Source organism: Planococcus citri, chromosome 1 (assembly GCF_950023065.1).
Source record: "Planococcus citri chromosome 1, ihPlaCitr1.1, whole genome shotgun sequence".
Taxonomy (NCBI): Eukaryota; Metazoa; Arthropoda; class Insecta; order Hemiptera; family Pseudococcidae; genus Planococcus; species Planococcus citri.
The window spans coordinates 5337049-5352912 of NC_088677.1; the positions used below are offsets into that span (position 1 = coordinate 5337049).

At 34.1% G+C, this 15864-nt stretch overlaps 1 protein-coding gene across 3 annotated transcripts in view; it reads left to right on the top strand.

Annotated features, from left to right (window-relative positions):
* Nucleotides 1-15864, top strand: part of step (cytohesin steppke) — a 138703-nt gene that overhangs the window by 78226 nt on the left and 44613 nt on the right. For all 3 annotated transcript variants that reach the window (XM_065364546.1, XM_065364537.1, XM_065364555.1), the window contains one exon: nt 9108-9172. In XM_065364546.1, the coding sequence (XP_065220618.1) occupies nt 9108-9172 (65 nt within the window). The remainder of the gene's footprint in view (nt 1-9107; nt 9173-15864) is intronic.

Below are 15864 nucleotides of genomic sequence, written 5' to 3' on the forward strand. Positions count from 1 at the left end.
CTATGCAAAAAAAACTTTTTTTTTCGAATCAAAGTTGCAAAAAATCTGTTTTTTGTTCTAAAATTGCAAAAAAAATCTCGCTGTATTTTACTTAACTTGCAAAAATGTCTACTTTTTTTTTTACCAAAGTTGCTAAAAAATCTTGCAGCTATCTCAAAATTGCAAAACGTGTTTTTTTTTGCAAAAATCGCCCTTTCGTTCTTTTTAAAAATTCTTGCAGAAAAATTGTTCAAATTCTTCCTGAAACATTTCAAAAAAATCTCGCGTTTTCCACAATTGTTAAAAATTTTTGTTATTAACGTCTTATTTTTTGTCAAAATTCCACAAAAGCTTGCTTTCTTTCTACCAAAACAGCTAAAAAATTTCAAACCCGTATGAAATTTTGTTTTTTAGGTAAAGTTGCTAAATGTTTAATTACAAAAAGTCCTTCTTTTGTTTCATGATTCAAAAATCTTGCTATTTTTTTTGTGAACATTGCAAAAAAATTTTCCTTTTTGTCAAATTTGTTCAAAATTTTGCTTTTTTTCAAAATTGTCTGGTAATCTACGTTTTTTTTTGTCGGTAAAAATTTTGATTCTAATTTTTTTTTTTTTTGCAAAAATTGCAAAAGTCCTGATTTTTATTCTTAAAATTTCAGAAAATATTCTGGTGTTTTTTTTTGCTAAACATTCAAGAATGTCTTGCTTTTTTCCAAATTTTTTTCAGTCAATGTTGTTGAAAAATTTGCTGTTATCGTGGTTTTATTTTAAATTATAATTTTTTCAGTTTTTCTATTTTTTAATTTAATATTTTTGTAAATTGATAAATTAGTTGAAAATAATCCACAGTAACTAGTCAGTTGGTCGCTGGAATCTGTAGAAGAGTTTGGAAATATCAAAAAATTTCTCCAAAAGTTGAATTAAATCAGGAAAGCGATAAGGCCAGTTTTTGTAATTTTTGCATTCGTGATACGAAAGGGACTTATTTTAATTTTTCGAAAATTCACTTGAAATCAACGTGAAGCCAATTTTGTCTTTAGGCTTTCCTGAAATCTAAATCTTGCGCACTGTCATCTGATTCGAACCGTTTCTTCATCCTCGAGAGATCAAAACATTCAAGCGTAATCGAACAATGAGCCATTGTATCTGATCCCAGAACGACGTCCATTTCTCATACTGGTGCCTATCCTATCACTCAAAATGAATCCAAATGCAACAACACTCTCGATAATTATTGATATCGAACCAAAAACCATGAGAAAAGCGTGGTATATCTGACTAAAAAACCGACAACAGATTACGTACACCAAATAATTACCCTATCGATTACATAATTTGTACATCTCACTGCATGAACAATTTCCAATTCCAATAATGTATGTATGGTTTATGGTTCTTCTTATCTATTCCGTTGTTCTTATCACTCGGATATGATATATACGAATATATTCGTAAACTTCTCCGTACGACAATCGCTTTCACCACGAGCACGGCGAGCCGAGAGATAAAACAGCCACAGCGTCAATTCAACGAGATAATTAACAAGTAAAATTCCCCACGAGCTGGATAAAAAATACCCCGAATAGAACGCACAAAGTTGTAGAACCAAAAACAATTCATACCCGGGGCACAATACAGAGTAATATACACGTAATAATAATGCAACGATATTACGAGCTTGCGAGGAACTGGTAAGGTGCAGGCGACGATGATGAGGTGAATTTCGAATGCTAACTCGACTCTATGTGAATGTGTGTGTACCTCTCTGTATTGTTTTAAATTATCCTAGCTAAAAGGTAAATTCAAATTAACGAAAAGGTTCGACTAGCGTATTGAAATATGTATTTCTGCAGGTTTTAGAATTCGGCTATGTGCGGAAAATTCATTCACACCGACACTTTTGGTCGTTATCGTCGTATTCCTATTCATATCCTTTAGTTTACCATGCCTTGCCTTGCCCATTGCCATTGCCAACACCCCGAATATATGTATTATTTACTACGGGTACGTGAAAACGATCGTATAATACGCGAGGTTTTTAATATCCATTTATACCAGAGAGATGACACATCCTAATGTAATCCTGCGACATCGTATTTAAATACCATAGCTAAACCATCCGCAGCAATATAAGCTTACCTACACCTAGCTTGAAATCGACTCTGTGCTGTGATATGCGAAATGGCGATTTATTAAACCTCAACTCAACCTCTCCCCTCCGGGTTACTAACGATGAAAAAATTTCCAACTTGTAAATTCCTTTCGCATACGAAACAGCCAAATGGGTATTTTAAAATACGAATAAATAACGTGGCTGTAGACAAATTCAAAAATCTCTAACCGCAATTTACGAGGAGATTTTTTTATTTGCACACGTGGATGCTCATCGTCGTCGCCCTTTCCGGCGTATCTCTGCGTAGTATTCAAATTTGGCCCGGCTTGGCCCGGATATTGGAAGATTTGAATTAAGCACCTTCATCCCACCCAAAAAAAACCTGCTGCTATCTAAGCTATAATTCTCAATTAAGCGACTCGTATCGTTGGGTCAATGACTTTAACCCTCGTCGTCGTAAAAAAAAAGGCAACCTTTTTACGATAAACATCGTCAATTTACCCTTTTTTTTTCACCATACGTACACATTTGCCAACCAGAATAGCAAAAAATGCGTAAAAACAATGTGTAGATTTATAAGGTAAATTTTTATACCAAAACCCAGCCTAAGTTTATAGTCCGGCATATGACAATAGGAGTAATTGCACCCCCCCCGTCCGATCCTCCGGGACAACTTTTTTCTCAAAGGGGACATTCTAAGGAACATTTTAAAGCAAACTTGCCAAAAAAAAAGTTGGCCTTACTTACAAAATGGCGGCCATTTTGATTGACAGGTCAGCCGAAATCGCAGATTTTGCGTTTCAACATAGGACTTGCACGACACTTTTCAAACCTTACAAAGGTAGATCGAAAGGTCATGCAAAAATTTATCACCTGTCAAAATTTCAAGTGCTAAAGTGCATTTTTCGATTTTTGGTGAATTTTTGATAATCCAACTTAGGCCAAAAATGAGGGAAAAAATTAAAATTTTACCAAATTGACCAAGAAAGCTGAAATTTAGGATGTACCCTATTTTCAACATGCCAAATCGATTTAAAACGGTTTCAACCCGTTTTGAACAGTTCTGGAGGCTCCAGCAGATTTTTGAAACTCGAAATTCCCACAAAATTCCATCAAATTGGAGTTGTTAAGCTGAGATTTATTCTGAAAACTAATTTCAATACGCTACGAAGAAGTGCAGGTGAATTTCAAGTCGTTTTGAAGCCTCCAGCGACTTTTTGAAAATTACTGGAGCCTCCAGCAGATTTTTGAAACTTGAAATTCCCGCAACATTAATTTATCAAATGGAGTTGGCAAGCTGAAATTTGCTTCGCGGACTACATGGTGGTTTCAAATGGTTTTAAAGCTTCGAGCTACTTTTAGAAAATTTCAATTTTCCAAAAAAACGCCATACAACCTTTCAAAAAGTCGCTGGAGGCTCCAAAACGACTTGAAATCCACCAGCAGTCAACTTCGTAGCGTTTTGAAATTAGTTTGCAGAATGAATTCGACTCTCTATCTCAGTTTGATGAAATTTTGGGGAAATTTCAAGTTTCAAAAATCTATTGGGGGCTCCAGTAATTTTCAAAGAAGTCGCTGGAGGCTCTAAAATGACTTGAACCCACCTGAAGTTGTCTTCAGAGGATGTTAAAATTGGAGTGTAGAGTAAATTTCAGCTTTCCATCTCCATTTGATGAAATTTTGTGAAAATTTAAAGTTTCAAAAATCTGCTGGAGGCTTCAGGAATTTTCAAAAAGTCGCTGGAGGCTCCAAAACGACTTGAAATTCACCTGCAGTACTTCGTAGCGTAGTGAAATTGATTTTTAGAATAAATTTCAGCTTTACAACTCTAATTTGATGGAATTTTGTGGGAATTTCGAGTTTCAAAAATCTGCTGGAAGCTCCAGAACTGCTTAAAATGGATTGAAATCGTTTCCAATCGATTTGGCATGTCGAAAATAGGGTGTATCCCAAATTTCAGCTTTCTAGGTCAATTTGGTAAAATTTTGATTTTTTCCCCTCATTTTTGGCTATGTTGAAACGCAAAATCTGCGATTTCGGCTGACCTGTCAATCAAAATGGCCGCCATTTTGTAAGTAAGGCCAACTTTTTTTTGGGCAAGTTTGCTTTAAAATGTTCCTTAGGATGTCCCATTTGAGAAAAAAAGTTGTCCCGGAGGATCGGCGGGGGGGGGGTGCAATTACTCCTATTGTCATATGCCGAACTATTAAGTATAGCTTTGGTAGAACATCTGGCTTTTGTGCTGGAGAAAATCATACGAGTATGAAAATTTCTCAAAATACACGTAACCCTACTCGTAGGTACTTCCGATTAATAATCGTGTATGAAAATGAGGTCTCGTTTTTCGCTTCGTTTCGTCCCGTCTTCCATCATTTTCGCTGGAATTGGTGAAAGAAAAGCGCGCACGTCTCCTGTCTCCTGCCTCTGCCTCTCTGTGCGAGCTTTACACAAACTTTGACGATGTTTTTCCTTTCTTTTCTTATTTCCTCTGTTTCACCGGAGCTCATTTCCTTTTTTAATACACGACTAGGCACGCTCACTCAATACAGTCGGAGCGTTAATAAAAATTAAACGAGTTAACCGATTTTCATTTATAAGAGAACATCTCGAGCGCATAGTAGGTTCTTCCTTCTGTATAAAGGCTTTCTTAATACGGGCTTTTATCAATTGCGTATCGTTAAAGTTTTACTGCCTGGGTTTAGAGTCGTCGAGTCGAGTCGTTCTTTCGCACGATATCGTAATCGACAGCTTTGGAAATTTTATACTCGCGATGTCGTATTTTCGCACCTGCAACGATACTATACGAGCCTATTCTCGTCTTAATAAATAAGTTTTCGCACTTTGCAGCCTTTTTCCTTTCGAAAGGAACGTAAACTTTTTCATTTCTGGTGCTTACTTTTTTTTCTTCACTAAATTCGATGGAAGTGTTTGAAAAGAAATTTTATCGAGGTATGAAAATTTTAAAGTGATTGGCCGAATTTGGTGAAAGTGGGGAAAGTGTGGTATTTGTAAATTGTGGGATGGTTTTTTTCTCTTTTTATGGCATAGTAAAAGGAAAGAAGGTGTTGGAACTGACTGGGGAAGTGAAAGAGGGGAAATTTCTCTAATTTCGAAAATTAGCAGGTTTCCTTATTAATTACCAATTCATTTACTCTGTGAGGTTTTTTTTTTTTTTTTTTTGAGGGAGTAAGTGAGTTGAAATTTCATGAGAAATTCAAATACGTATTTCGACAATTAGGTACATAATGTATCTTGAAAATGAGTTCAAATTTCACGAAAAAACCCAAAATTTCGATGAATATGAATTTTTGAGCATTTTTGAGGAATTCTGAGTCCAAAATTTGGTCATGATTTTTGGGATTTTGAAAAAATATCACGTACGTAACCAATCAAAATTGGTTAAAATTTAATGAAAAAATCTAAATTTCGTTGAATATGAATTTTGAACATTTTCGAGGAATTTTGAGCCCAACATTCGGTCATGATTTTTGGGATTTTTTAGAACAATATCATGTGAGCAATCAAAATGAGTTGAAATTTTTAGAAGAATTCAAATCTAACAAAAGAAATATAGGTATTTTGAGCATTTTTGAAGAATTTTGAGGTCAAAATTGAGTCATAATTTTTACAATTTTTGGAAAAAATATCTATGTAACCAGTCAAAATAAGTTAAAATTTCACAAGGAATTCAAGTCTTTCGACGAAAATTCATGTTCGAGCATTTTTGAAAATTTTGAGCTCAAAACGATGAGTGATGAATGATGATATTTGAGATTTTAACATAATCGATCAAAATGAGTTCAAATTTCACGAGAAATCATAATATTTCAACGGAAACGAATTTTGAGAATTTTTAAAGAATTCTAAACCCAAAGTTGTGGTTATAATTTTTGAGATTTTTGAAAAAATATCATGTGTGACCAATCAAAATGAGTTGAAATTTCACGAAAAATTCAAATCTCTTGACAAAAATTCATTTTGAGCGTTTTTGAAAAATTTTGAGCTCAAAACGACGGGTGATGGTTTTTGAGATTTTTTGAAAAAATTTATGCAACCGATCGAAATGAGTTGAAATTTTATGACATTTTTCAGGAATTTTGATCTCAAAATTTGGTCACGATCTTTAAAACATTTGAAAAACGTCACTCGACGTATCAAAGTGAGTTAAAAGTTTTTACGAGATTCAAATACTAATTTCAACAAAAATGTATTTTGAACATTTTTGAAGATATTCAAGGCCAAAATTGGGTCATGATTTTTGGAATTTTGAAAAAATATCGTGCGATTAATCAAAACGAATTGAAATTTCACTAGAAATTCAAATATTTCAATGAAAATGCATTTTGAGTATTTTGAAAAATTTTTGACCTCAAAATTAGCTCATGATTTCTGTACTCTGGAGTTTTAGAAAAAACGTCATGTGACCGATCAAATTTGGAATTTTGATATTCTAATAAAAATGTGTTTTGAGCATTTTTGAAGAATTTTGAGCTCAAAATTTGATATGAAACAATACCTAAGTGTCATGAGTTCGATCAAAATAAGTTGAAATTTTTACAAGAAGTTCAAATATTTTGACGAAACAGTATTTTGAGCATTTTCGAGGAATTTTGACCCCAAAATACCGAAGTTCCTCAATTTTTTAATTATTCTGGATTGCAAATAATTTACCAGATGAGACAATTGCACAAAATGTTTCAAAACAGCCTGAAGAGAGACATTTTAGCATCTCTTTAAATTAGTCAAAAGAAGTAAATTTTTGCACATTTCTCAATCGTCGAAATAATGAGATATTTTTGCTCAATTTTTTGATCAGTGAAAATAGAGACATTTGTACGCATTTTTCAATCAATCAAAAAGTGCACGTTTTTTCATCGGCCAAAAATGCGACACTTACTCGCTTTTTTTAGTCTGCAAAAAATGGGAATTTTTGCACATTTTTTTCCATTGGCTAGAAAAAGAAATTTCTTGAACATTTTTTTACACATTTTTCAATCGGTCCAAAATGGGACACTTCAACACATTTTCCAATTGGCAAAAGAAAAAGGAAAATTTTTGCACGTAGTTATTAGGCAAAAAAAAACATTTTTTTTAGCAATTTTGGTAAAGAAACAGGATTTTTGCAAGTTGAGAAAAATACAGCGAGATTTTTTTTTGAAATTATGGCAAAAAAATATTTTTTTTTTGAAACTTTGACTGGAAAAAAATATATTTTTACAAATTTGGGAAAAGCAACCCTTTTACAGTTTTGATATTTCATGTAAAACACTTTCCTTGCATTTGTAAAAAAGCAAAATGTTGTGTAATTTTGGCAAACAGCAAGATTTTTAGCAATTTTGAAGAAAATTCAAGACCTTGTTTGGCAATTTTGTCAACAAACACACTTTTTTGCATATTCGTACGAATTCTATCTAAAAAAATATATATTTTTTGCATTTTTGCCAAGTTTTGTGCAAGTTTTGCAAAGTCAATTTTTTGGAATTTTTGACGAGAAAAAACTGTCAGATTTTTTTCCAATTTTAGCAATGAAACGATATTTTGTGCAATTTCGCAGAAAAAATTACAGTTTTTTTCTGTTTTGGCAAAAAAAAAACAAGATTTTTAGCAGTTTCAATAAAAACGCGATTTTTTTTTGATTTTGGCAAAGTATTTTGTCTCAAAATTTAGCAAAAAATCCAGATTTTCACTTTGAGCAATTTCGACAAAAAAAAAAACAAAAAAAAACGCCGAGAAACAAAAAGATTTTTATGGGAAAGAAAAATAGAATTTCGTGCAATTTTGACACGAAAAATATTTTTTTGCAATTCAGCCAAAAACATCGAGTTTTTTCATTAAAAATGTTACCTGTTGTAGCCTTTAAATGATAATTTTTTATTCGTATTTCAATTTTTCTACAATTTTGAGAACCCCTTTTCGTATATGACGTTCAAAAAATAAGCGCGAATAATAACCCGAATTCGCGAAAAATTTGATTTTTTCTTCGCAGAATTTTTTCCCCGAACCAATCGCTGTGTTGATTTATTGAACAGGTAATGATCCAACTGTTGGCTTAATCGATTCATTATTATACCGAAATGTACATTATTGTGTGTTCGTGTATACACGTATAGTGAATTAAAAGTGTTTATCGAAAGATTTATTCGTAGGAAAAATTACTCTACCACGAACGTTGTATATTTATTTGATAACAGGATGTGTCATCTTTTCTCGAAACCTTTACCTCTTGCGTCTTGCGTACATGTAAATCGTAATTCGTGTAAAAAGAAGGTGAAAATTTAACCGGAACATCTGTTCGTGTTCCTCGTAGTATCGAAATTATTAGTACTCAGCTCGCGTACACTGATTCCTGAAATGTTTACATGGTGTAAAATTTACCTCCTATAAACTTATAAAACTCGTCAAAAATTAAAACTTACAGTATTTGTAGATGAGAAAGGGGCACAAGAAACGAGATGGAGGGAATTTTCCATTTCTTTAGTCGCGATTGTTATTCCAGTTACGATTTACGAAATGATGAACGTGTTCAGCCGTACCCAGATATAATTTTTACCCGAATCGATCGACTCGACCGAATTAAACAAGACGATGAAGGCGCGTCCGAGAAGAAAACCTTACCTTATGAATATTTTATCGTCGAATACCCATCTCTACGTACCATCAAATTCTCTGCTATTCAAAATACATACATATACCTTTACATTACAATACACCACGTCGTCGTCGTCGTCGTTATGTATAAATGCAATGTATATTCGACTATTCGTATATCTATGTAGTATACGCCTCATCCTATATGAGATATTGTGTTCTGCATTAGCAGCCAACCAAATCGGTGGTCGTAAAATATACGAGTACTATAAGAAGCCAAAAACGTAAAATTTACGAGTCTGGCGAAAAAAAAATTCCAAATCGTTTTGTGATTTAATATCTACACCAAACTATTGATATCGTATTTCTATATTTCGTATTGCTATAGATGAAATTTTCTAACAATTTTTTTCTTTCGATTGTTACAGCAACTCAAAGATGAACTCAACGAAGTGGTCTCCGAAATGGAAAATATGGAATCGGCCGATGACAGGTAATAATCTCACCATATTGTACTCGTGCGTTTAATTCGATCGAAATTGTAAAATTCCTCGTTTGAGAAATAGGGTTCGTTCAGGTAGCCTTGAACAATGAGATAGTAAAGACGAAGAGTTTATTTGGACAGCTGATTTATTCAATTTGATTTTTCAGTACGTAGCTCGTGTGTCGTTTAACGTACATAGTTTCGAAAGAGTTTGGGATTTTTTTTCCTAAACTCTTAACCTAGACTGCTACGTTTGTAATATGCAAATCGGTGCAATTTCAAAGTACTTATTGCTGCTGCTGCTGTTGACGTTGTCGTTGTGTTTGGTAAACAATACGATTTTACGCCGATTTTGCAAAATCTCGATGCCAACGTTCGATAAAATTCTTTTATCGTGTTGTTTTACATATATGCATTTTTATCGAGCACGTCATACTATATATGAGTACGTTTCGCCTCTTGCGAATCGATGTTATGTGTGTAATGTACGAGTATAGCTTACCTTTTCTGTGCTTATATACTTATTTTAAAAAGAAAAAAGCTTATCGTCGATGCAGAATAACACTGCTCGACTCGATACGACAACATTGCTACGTCATGTACGAGGTAATCGAAACCCTGATAATTAATTAATCACGCTCGTTAATCTAATCTAACCCTTGAAATGGATAAAAATACTCGAGATAAAATTCGACGCTTATACGTGATTGTTCGTCGATTTTAATTTTTTCAATTTTTCTCGAATTTAATTCCATTTTTCCCTGTTTGAACTCGGTTCTCTCGGTCATGAAACAGAAATATTCCATGTCAATTCGAACTGAAAACAAAATCTGGGTTTTCACAATTTTGAAAATCAATATTTATACCTATCAATTTTGTTTCAAAAATTAGCTCGAAAACTTGATAGAGGGGAGGGGGGTCTGAACCCTAAATTTTTTTAGAACTAGAAAACCTCTGCTTGTTTTTTGTCGAAAATTTACAGTTCTAATTTTTTAACAAATTGTTGAAAATTTCGATCTTTCACCTAATTTTCGCGTTTTTGCCAAAAATTGCCAACAAAAACTTCGTCTTTTATTAAAATTATCAGAATTTTGCTGGGTTTGAAAAAAAAATGAAGTTCTAAAAAACGTATATTTTCCAGACAACAGAACGCCCATTCAGCCTCCCCCCTCCCCACCCTTCAAAAAGCTTGTAAAACATTTCGAAATTTTTGACTCTCTGTTGAAAAAATTGGCAAAATGTGGGAGAAAATGTAGAATTATTTGTATTCCTGCATAAAGTCCTTAAATTCGAAAAATTTCAAAAAAATGGGGGGGAGTTTGTAATGTTTTTGTAAGTTACTTACTTCGAAAAAGTTGGAAAATTAAGAAGAAATCTGTCGTATCGTTTTATATATAATTATTAAAAGGAGATTCAAAAATATTCGTTGAAAATTTCAAAAATTCAGAGTCGAGCTTTTTTGAAAGTTTGATTTTATCAAGTTCTCTAAATTTTGAAACTATAGTTCGAAAATTTGAAAAAAAAAGATATTTACACAATACTAACTTTTTGATGATAAGATGATGTGCGAAACTGTAGAAAGCTTAAAACCTGAAAATTTTGGCCAAAATGTGAAAAAAAATGTCAAAAAAAGTTGATTGTTTTTACAAGTTTTTTAGGAGCACTGAATACGTTCAAACCCCCCCCCTCCTCCCCTCTCGCAAGCCTCGTTGCTACCTCTCATTTTCTTAAAATCGAAGAAAAAAAATCGTCTGGTGTATGACTGAGCAGTTTTGGAGAATTTTAAGCTCTGAAATTGAGTCAGTCACGAATCATGATTTTTGAAGCTTTTGAAAAAAAATATCCTTCGACTAATCAAAACCGGTCAAAATTTCGACAGAAAATCTAGAATTTCTATCATCGAAATTTTTCGAGCAGTTTTGAAGAATTTTGACCTCTAAAATTTGGGTCGTGATTTTCGAGGCTTTTGAGAAAAATGCCACGTTACTAATCAAAACAGGTTGAAACTTTTTTTTGAGCAGTTTTGAAGAATTTTTGACGCCCCACTGGATCATGAATTTTGAAATTTTCGAGAAAGGTGTCATCATGTGACTTATCAAAATGGGAAAAAATTTCGGCAGAAAATCGAAAATTCTCACCAAAAAAATTTTTGAGCAATATTTTGAGCTCTAAAATTGGATCACAGACTACATAATAATATGTCATCATAATTTTTAGGAATTTTAATAAAAGACGTCCTGCTACCAATCAAAATGGGTTAAGTTTCGGCATGAAATAAAAATTTTATGCTTGAACTTTTTTTGAGCATTTTTGAAGAATTTTGACCCCCAAAATTTGGTCGTGATTTTTGAGGTTTCTAAAAAAAATGTCATGCGACTAATCGAAATATATGTTACACGATAGTGACATTTTTTTACATTTTGACCCAATATTTTTGGGCTTTGTGTCATTCATGGTTTTACGAATCTCATCACGAAAAGTTCGTAGTTGTGAATATCATAAAAATGTACATTTTCTGGATTTTTTTCCTTCAAATTTGTAAATTATAGGTTTGAAATTTGATAAGCTTTTAAAAATTAAATTTTCAAAAAAATACTCGATTTTTTTTTTTTAAATTGGCTCTGTCTGCCCGAGGAGGGGGAGGTTTGGTGGACCAATGACTGATATTTTCCTTCATTCCTAATAAATGTGAGAAACATAGAAAAAAAAAGGTGAGCAAAATCGGAGAGAACCTGAACTCAAAATCGGGCTGATTCGACATAAAATCACCCTCTTTTGTTTCAGCCTTTGAAGAGCTTCATTGCTTCCTCCCCATTTCTTGAAAATGAAAAAATCTCAGTTTCATCATCTTATACATGTTCACGAAGCTCGAATAAAGAGGTTTAGAGCGGCTCTTGGGTTTAAAGTTCGAACTAATCCCCCCCCCCCACCCCAATAGTTGAATCTTTTCGTTTCTTTTCATTTTTCTGGTTTAAACATTTTTTCAAATGCCCTCCAAGTATGTGAGCTAAAAATTGTGCATTTTCTAAATTCAAAAATGCTGGTAGAAGGCTAAGAGGTGCTATCGAATTTCAAGCTCAATAAGTGAAGGAAATTTTAGAAACTCAAAGGGCATTGTTTATTTGGGGGGGGGGGGTCACCGAGGTTGACTGCATCCGCAAAATGCGAAAAATTCGTTTAAAAAAAATGACCATACTTAGTGTGAGGACCCATAGCTCAACTTCCTGCGAGACTATATTGTGAGGCTGAAAATTTTTCCGAGTAGTTTCTCATTCGAAGTGAACTTCTTCGCCAATTTTCATCGAAAAGAAATCCAGTTTGAAACCCACTGCGTATAGTGCGAGTACAACGACTCGAAAAAAAATTTACGCCATTTTGTAATGTCCTTTTTGGTAATAAAAATAGATGTTGTATTTAATTAGGCGGCCAATTAGAGGCTGTTAATTAGCTTTAAAAACATATAGGCATTCTTCGTCGCACATGTGATTAAAAACACGCTGGAGGAATATTTTACGTATGTATATTTTATGTACTTTTTCACCAGCTTTGTAAAAAACCCACAATGTATAATTCAAATAAGAGATAATTTTTCAACAAAAAAAGAAAAAAAAATACCTACATTGATATTCCTAAGCCTATTTAATATTCATCGCTAATAATTATTACGACCTATAAAAATAACACAAAATGACCTAGAATAAATATTATAACTTTTACCCAGTCTGCTTTCCTCATCATCTTCATCGAAACGTACTGTGAAATAATGTACGTACAATATTATATCGATTACATCAACGGCGACGGCGGTGGTGAGGGGGGGGGGGTATGTGGCGGAAAAGCTCGTTTGAAAAATATCCGATCATAAAAAGCTTGTTACGCGACCGAAAACGTAAAATCGTTTATCGCTTTTTAAGCGTTAAAAAGACCGAAAACATTAAGCCTAAAAGGTATATATTTTTCACCTTTGTAAACACACCCAATTGATGTAACGTAATCGCCGATATCGCTGTTGTCGCCGAACCGAAGTCTTGACGTCGAGCTTTATATACCTATACATCGATAAGTTAGGTCGTCTGTGTCTCGGTCTGTACGAACTACGAAGTACAAAGCTTTTTTCATCCTTTGATAATGTCGAGGTGGAATGTTGAAGGAAATTGAACGATGGGATGATTATGCAAGGTTATGGAAAAGGGTGAAGTTAGAAATGTGAAGGAAAACTAATTGTCTGGTAGTCGGAGGTGTGTTCAAAATGTCGTATATAATTTGAAAGGTGACGAGGCTGAGAATTGAAGATTTTTTTGTTGTATAAGTAATTTATTAGAAATTGGGCAGATTTTTTCGATTCGTTGGATTTTTTTTTGTTGAAAATTAGGTGAGGCTGAGAATTGAGAATTTTTCATCTTACCATTAAAAATAGTGTGGATTTTTTCTCTTCGTTGACATTTTTTTGAAAATATTCAATTTTCAGTGATTTTTGGAAATTTTTTTTTTCACAAAATTTCCAAATATGCGCGTTTTTTGTTGAAAATAGTCACTTTTTCGCCAAAAAAAAAAAGAAAATGCAAGAAGTATTTTTTTTTTCTAAACATTATCCAAAAGTCTCCTCTTTCTTCTCTCAGAAAACTAAATTTTCTCAAAAATTTGACCACTTTTAGAAATTTTGTTAAAAAGCGAGGATTTTTACAATTTTTGGCAAATACCTAAGCCGGGCTTTTAGATAATTTTGAAGAAAAAATTTTAAAGCAAAAATTTGATAATTTTAATGAAAATCAGCGATTTTTAAGAATACGTAGTATTACGTACCTAAGGAATTGAGTATCTGTATCTTTTCACAAAAAAAAATTGATGCATTTGAAATGTACTGCTACCATCAACCATGGACAAATAATTCAAATCGGAGTTTTTGACTGCCGAAGACCTCCGTTCACGAGGTACCCAGTTCAAACCCAGCTACAGAGACATACTTGTGCGTGTAATTGAAAAATCTTACGTGCACTTATCAACATTACATGCCAATTACCATGGGACCACCAGTTATTAGTCGAGCTAACAGATCATGCACGCCATCTGTTAGCAGAATCAAAAAGCTGAAACTGGTTCCAGCATCATTCTATAGAGGTCAACACTGAGTAGGTCAGGGTCTCTGAACAACCTGGCTAGCTCCAAGGTGCTTGTGTAGATGTCACTAGTAAGCAAGCGGGAAACTACTAGTGGAAGCTTGAAAATGAATTTCCATGAGATATGTAATCAACGCAATAGAGACAACACCAACATAAAGGATGTTAGCCCAAATACCCAATTTGGCATAAGGGCATGCGTTCTCTCTAAATTTAAAGCAGTCAAATTTCACTGCTTAGCAGTCACGACATTTTGCCTTTTTAAAGCAGTAGTTTTTTTTACTGCAAAACAGTGAAAAATTACTGAATTGGTCAGTCAAAATGATTTTTTACTGACCAATTCAGTAATTTTTCACTGTTTTGCAGTAAAAAAAACTACTGCTTTAAAAAGGCAAAATGTCATGACTGCTAAGCAGTGAAATTGACTGTTTCAAATTTAGAGAGTTGATTTGTACATGATACCAACTCAAGAGGTTATACAACTCGATGATGATGATGACATTTTAGATGCAGAATCCAGGAAATGTTCTGCACATGCATCAGTTTACTAGTATTGGCAAAGTAGTTGGCTGTGTTACAAGTGACATTGACTGTGTTGCAACTGCAATGCTGAACCATCTCTCCCTCCACCAGTGTCAGACCCTAATCAATCATCACACTTTAAACATTAAATTTGGCGCATACACACAAGGTTTCCTGGATTCTGCATCCAAAATGTGGTTCCAATGGCAGCCATTTCTATGACACAATACACCAGCTCCCTCCAGCTATCTCTATTTAGGGCGGGCACTCCTGATGCAAGCTGTGAAGCTGCATCCAATGGCTTTCTGAATGGAGTCAATCCATCTTGTGGGGGAGCATCCAGTCATCCACACCCACTTGTTCCCTCAACCTTGCCTTGGATGAACAGGGACTCCATGGCATCAGCCCTTGTTACATGCCCAAAGTATTTGAGGATCCTGCTGAGTACCACTGCCGACAATCTTTTCCGGACACTGATTTCCCCAGGATGGACATGTTGGTCCTTTTCTCCATCCATGGGATGGGAAGCATTCTCCTCCAGCACCACATCTCTAGCGCATCAAATTTTTCTTCTGTCTCCCTCACATACAGTCCAAGTTTCTGAAGCATAGAGAAACACTGAGAAAACCGGAGCATTTACCAGCCTTATCTTCAGAGTCTTGCTCACTGCTGTATCTGACCATATTATCTTCTTTAGATGAGATATGGGCGGCTATTACCGAAATATTTTTGCCTCCGCAATCGACGTAATCCAACGTAATGAACGTAAAAAGATTGCGTCGTTTGCGTCGATTGAAAGCAACCGTGTTGAGCGTAATGTGCGTTATTTTAATATTTGAGTAACAATAATGTTTATAAAAGCCCAATTAACAATTAAAAATTTTTTTTTTTCAAGATAACGCCAATAATTTGCAACGCTCATTACGTCGATTGCGGAGATTGTGGAGGCAAAAATATTTCGGTAATAGCCGCCATGGTGCTTTTTGTGATCTGTGCTCTGCATCTTATCTCGGCTTCACTACCTCCTTTGTTATCCATGATGGATCCCATGTATACAAACTG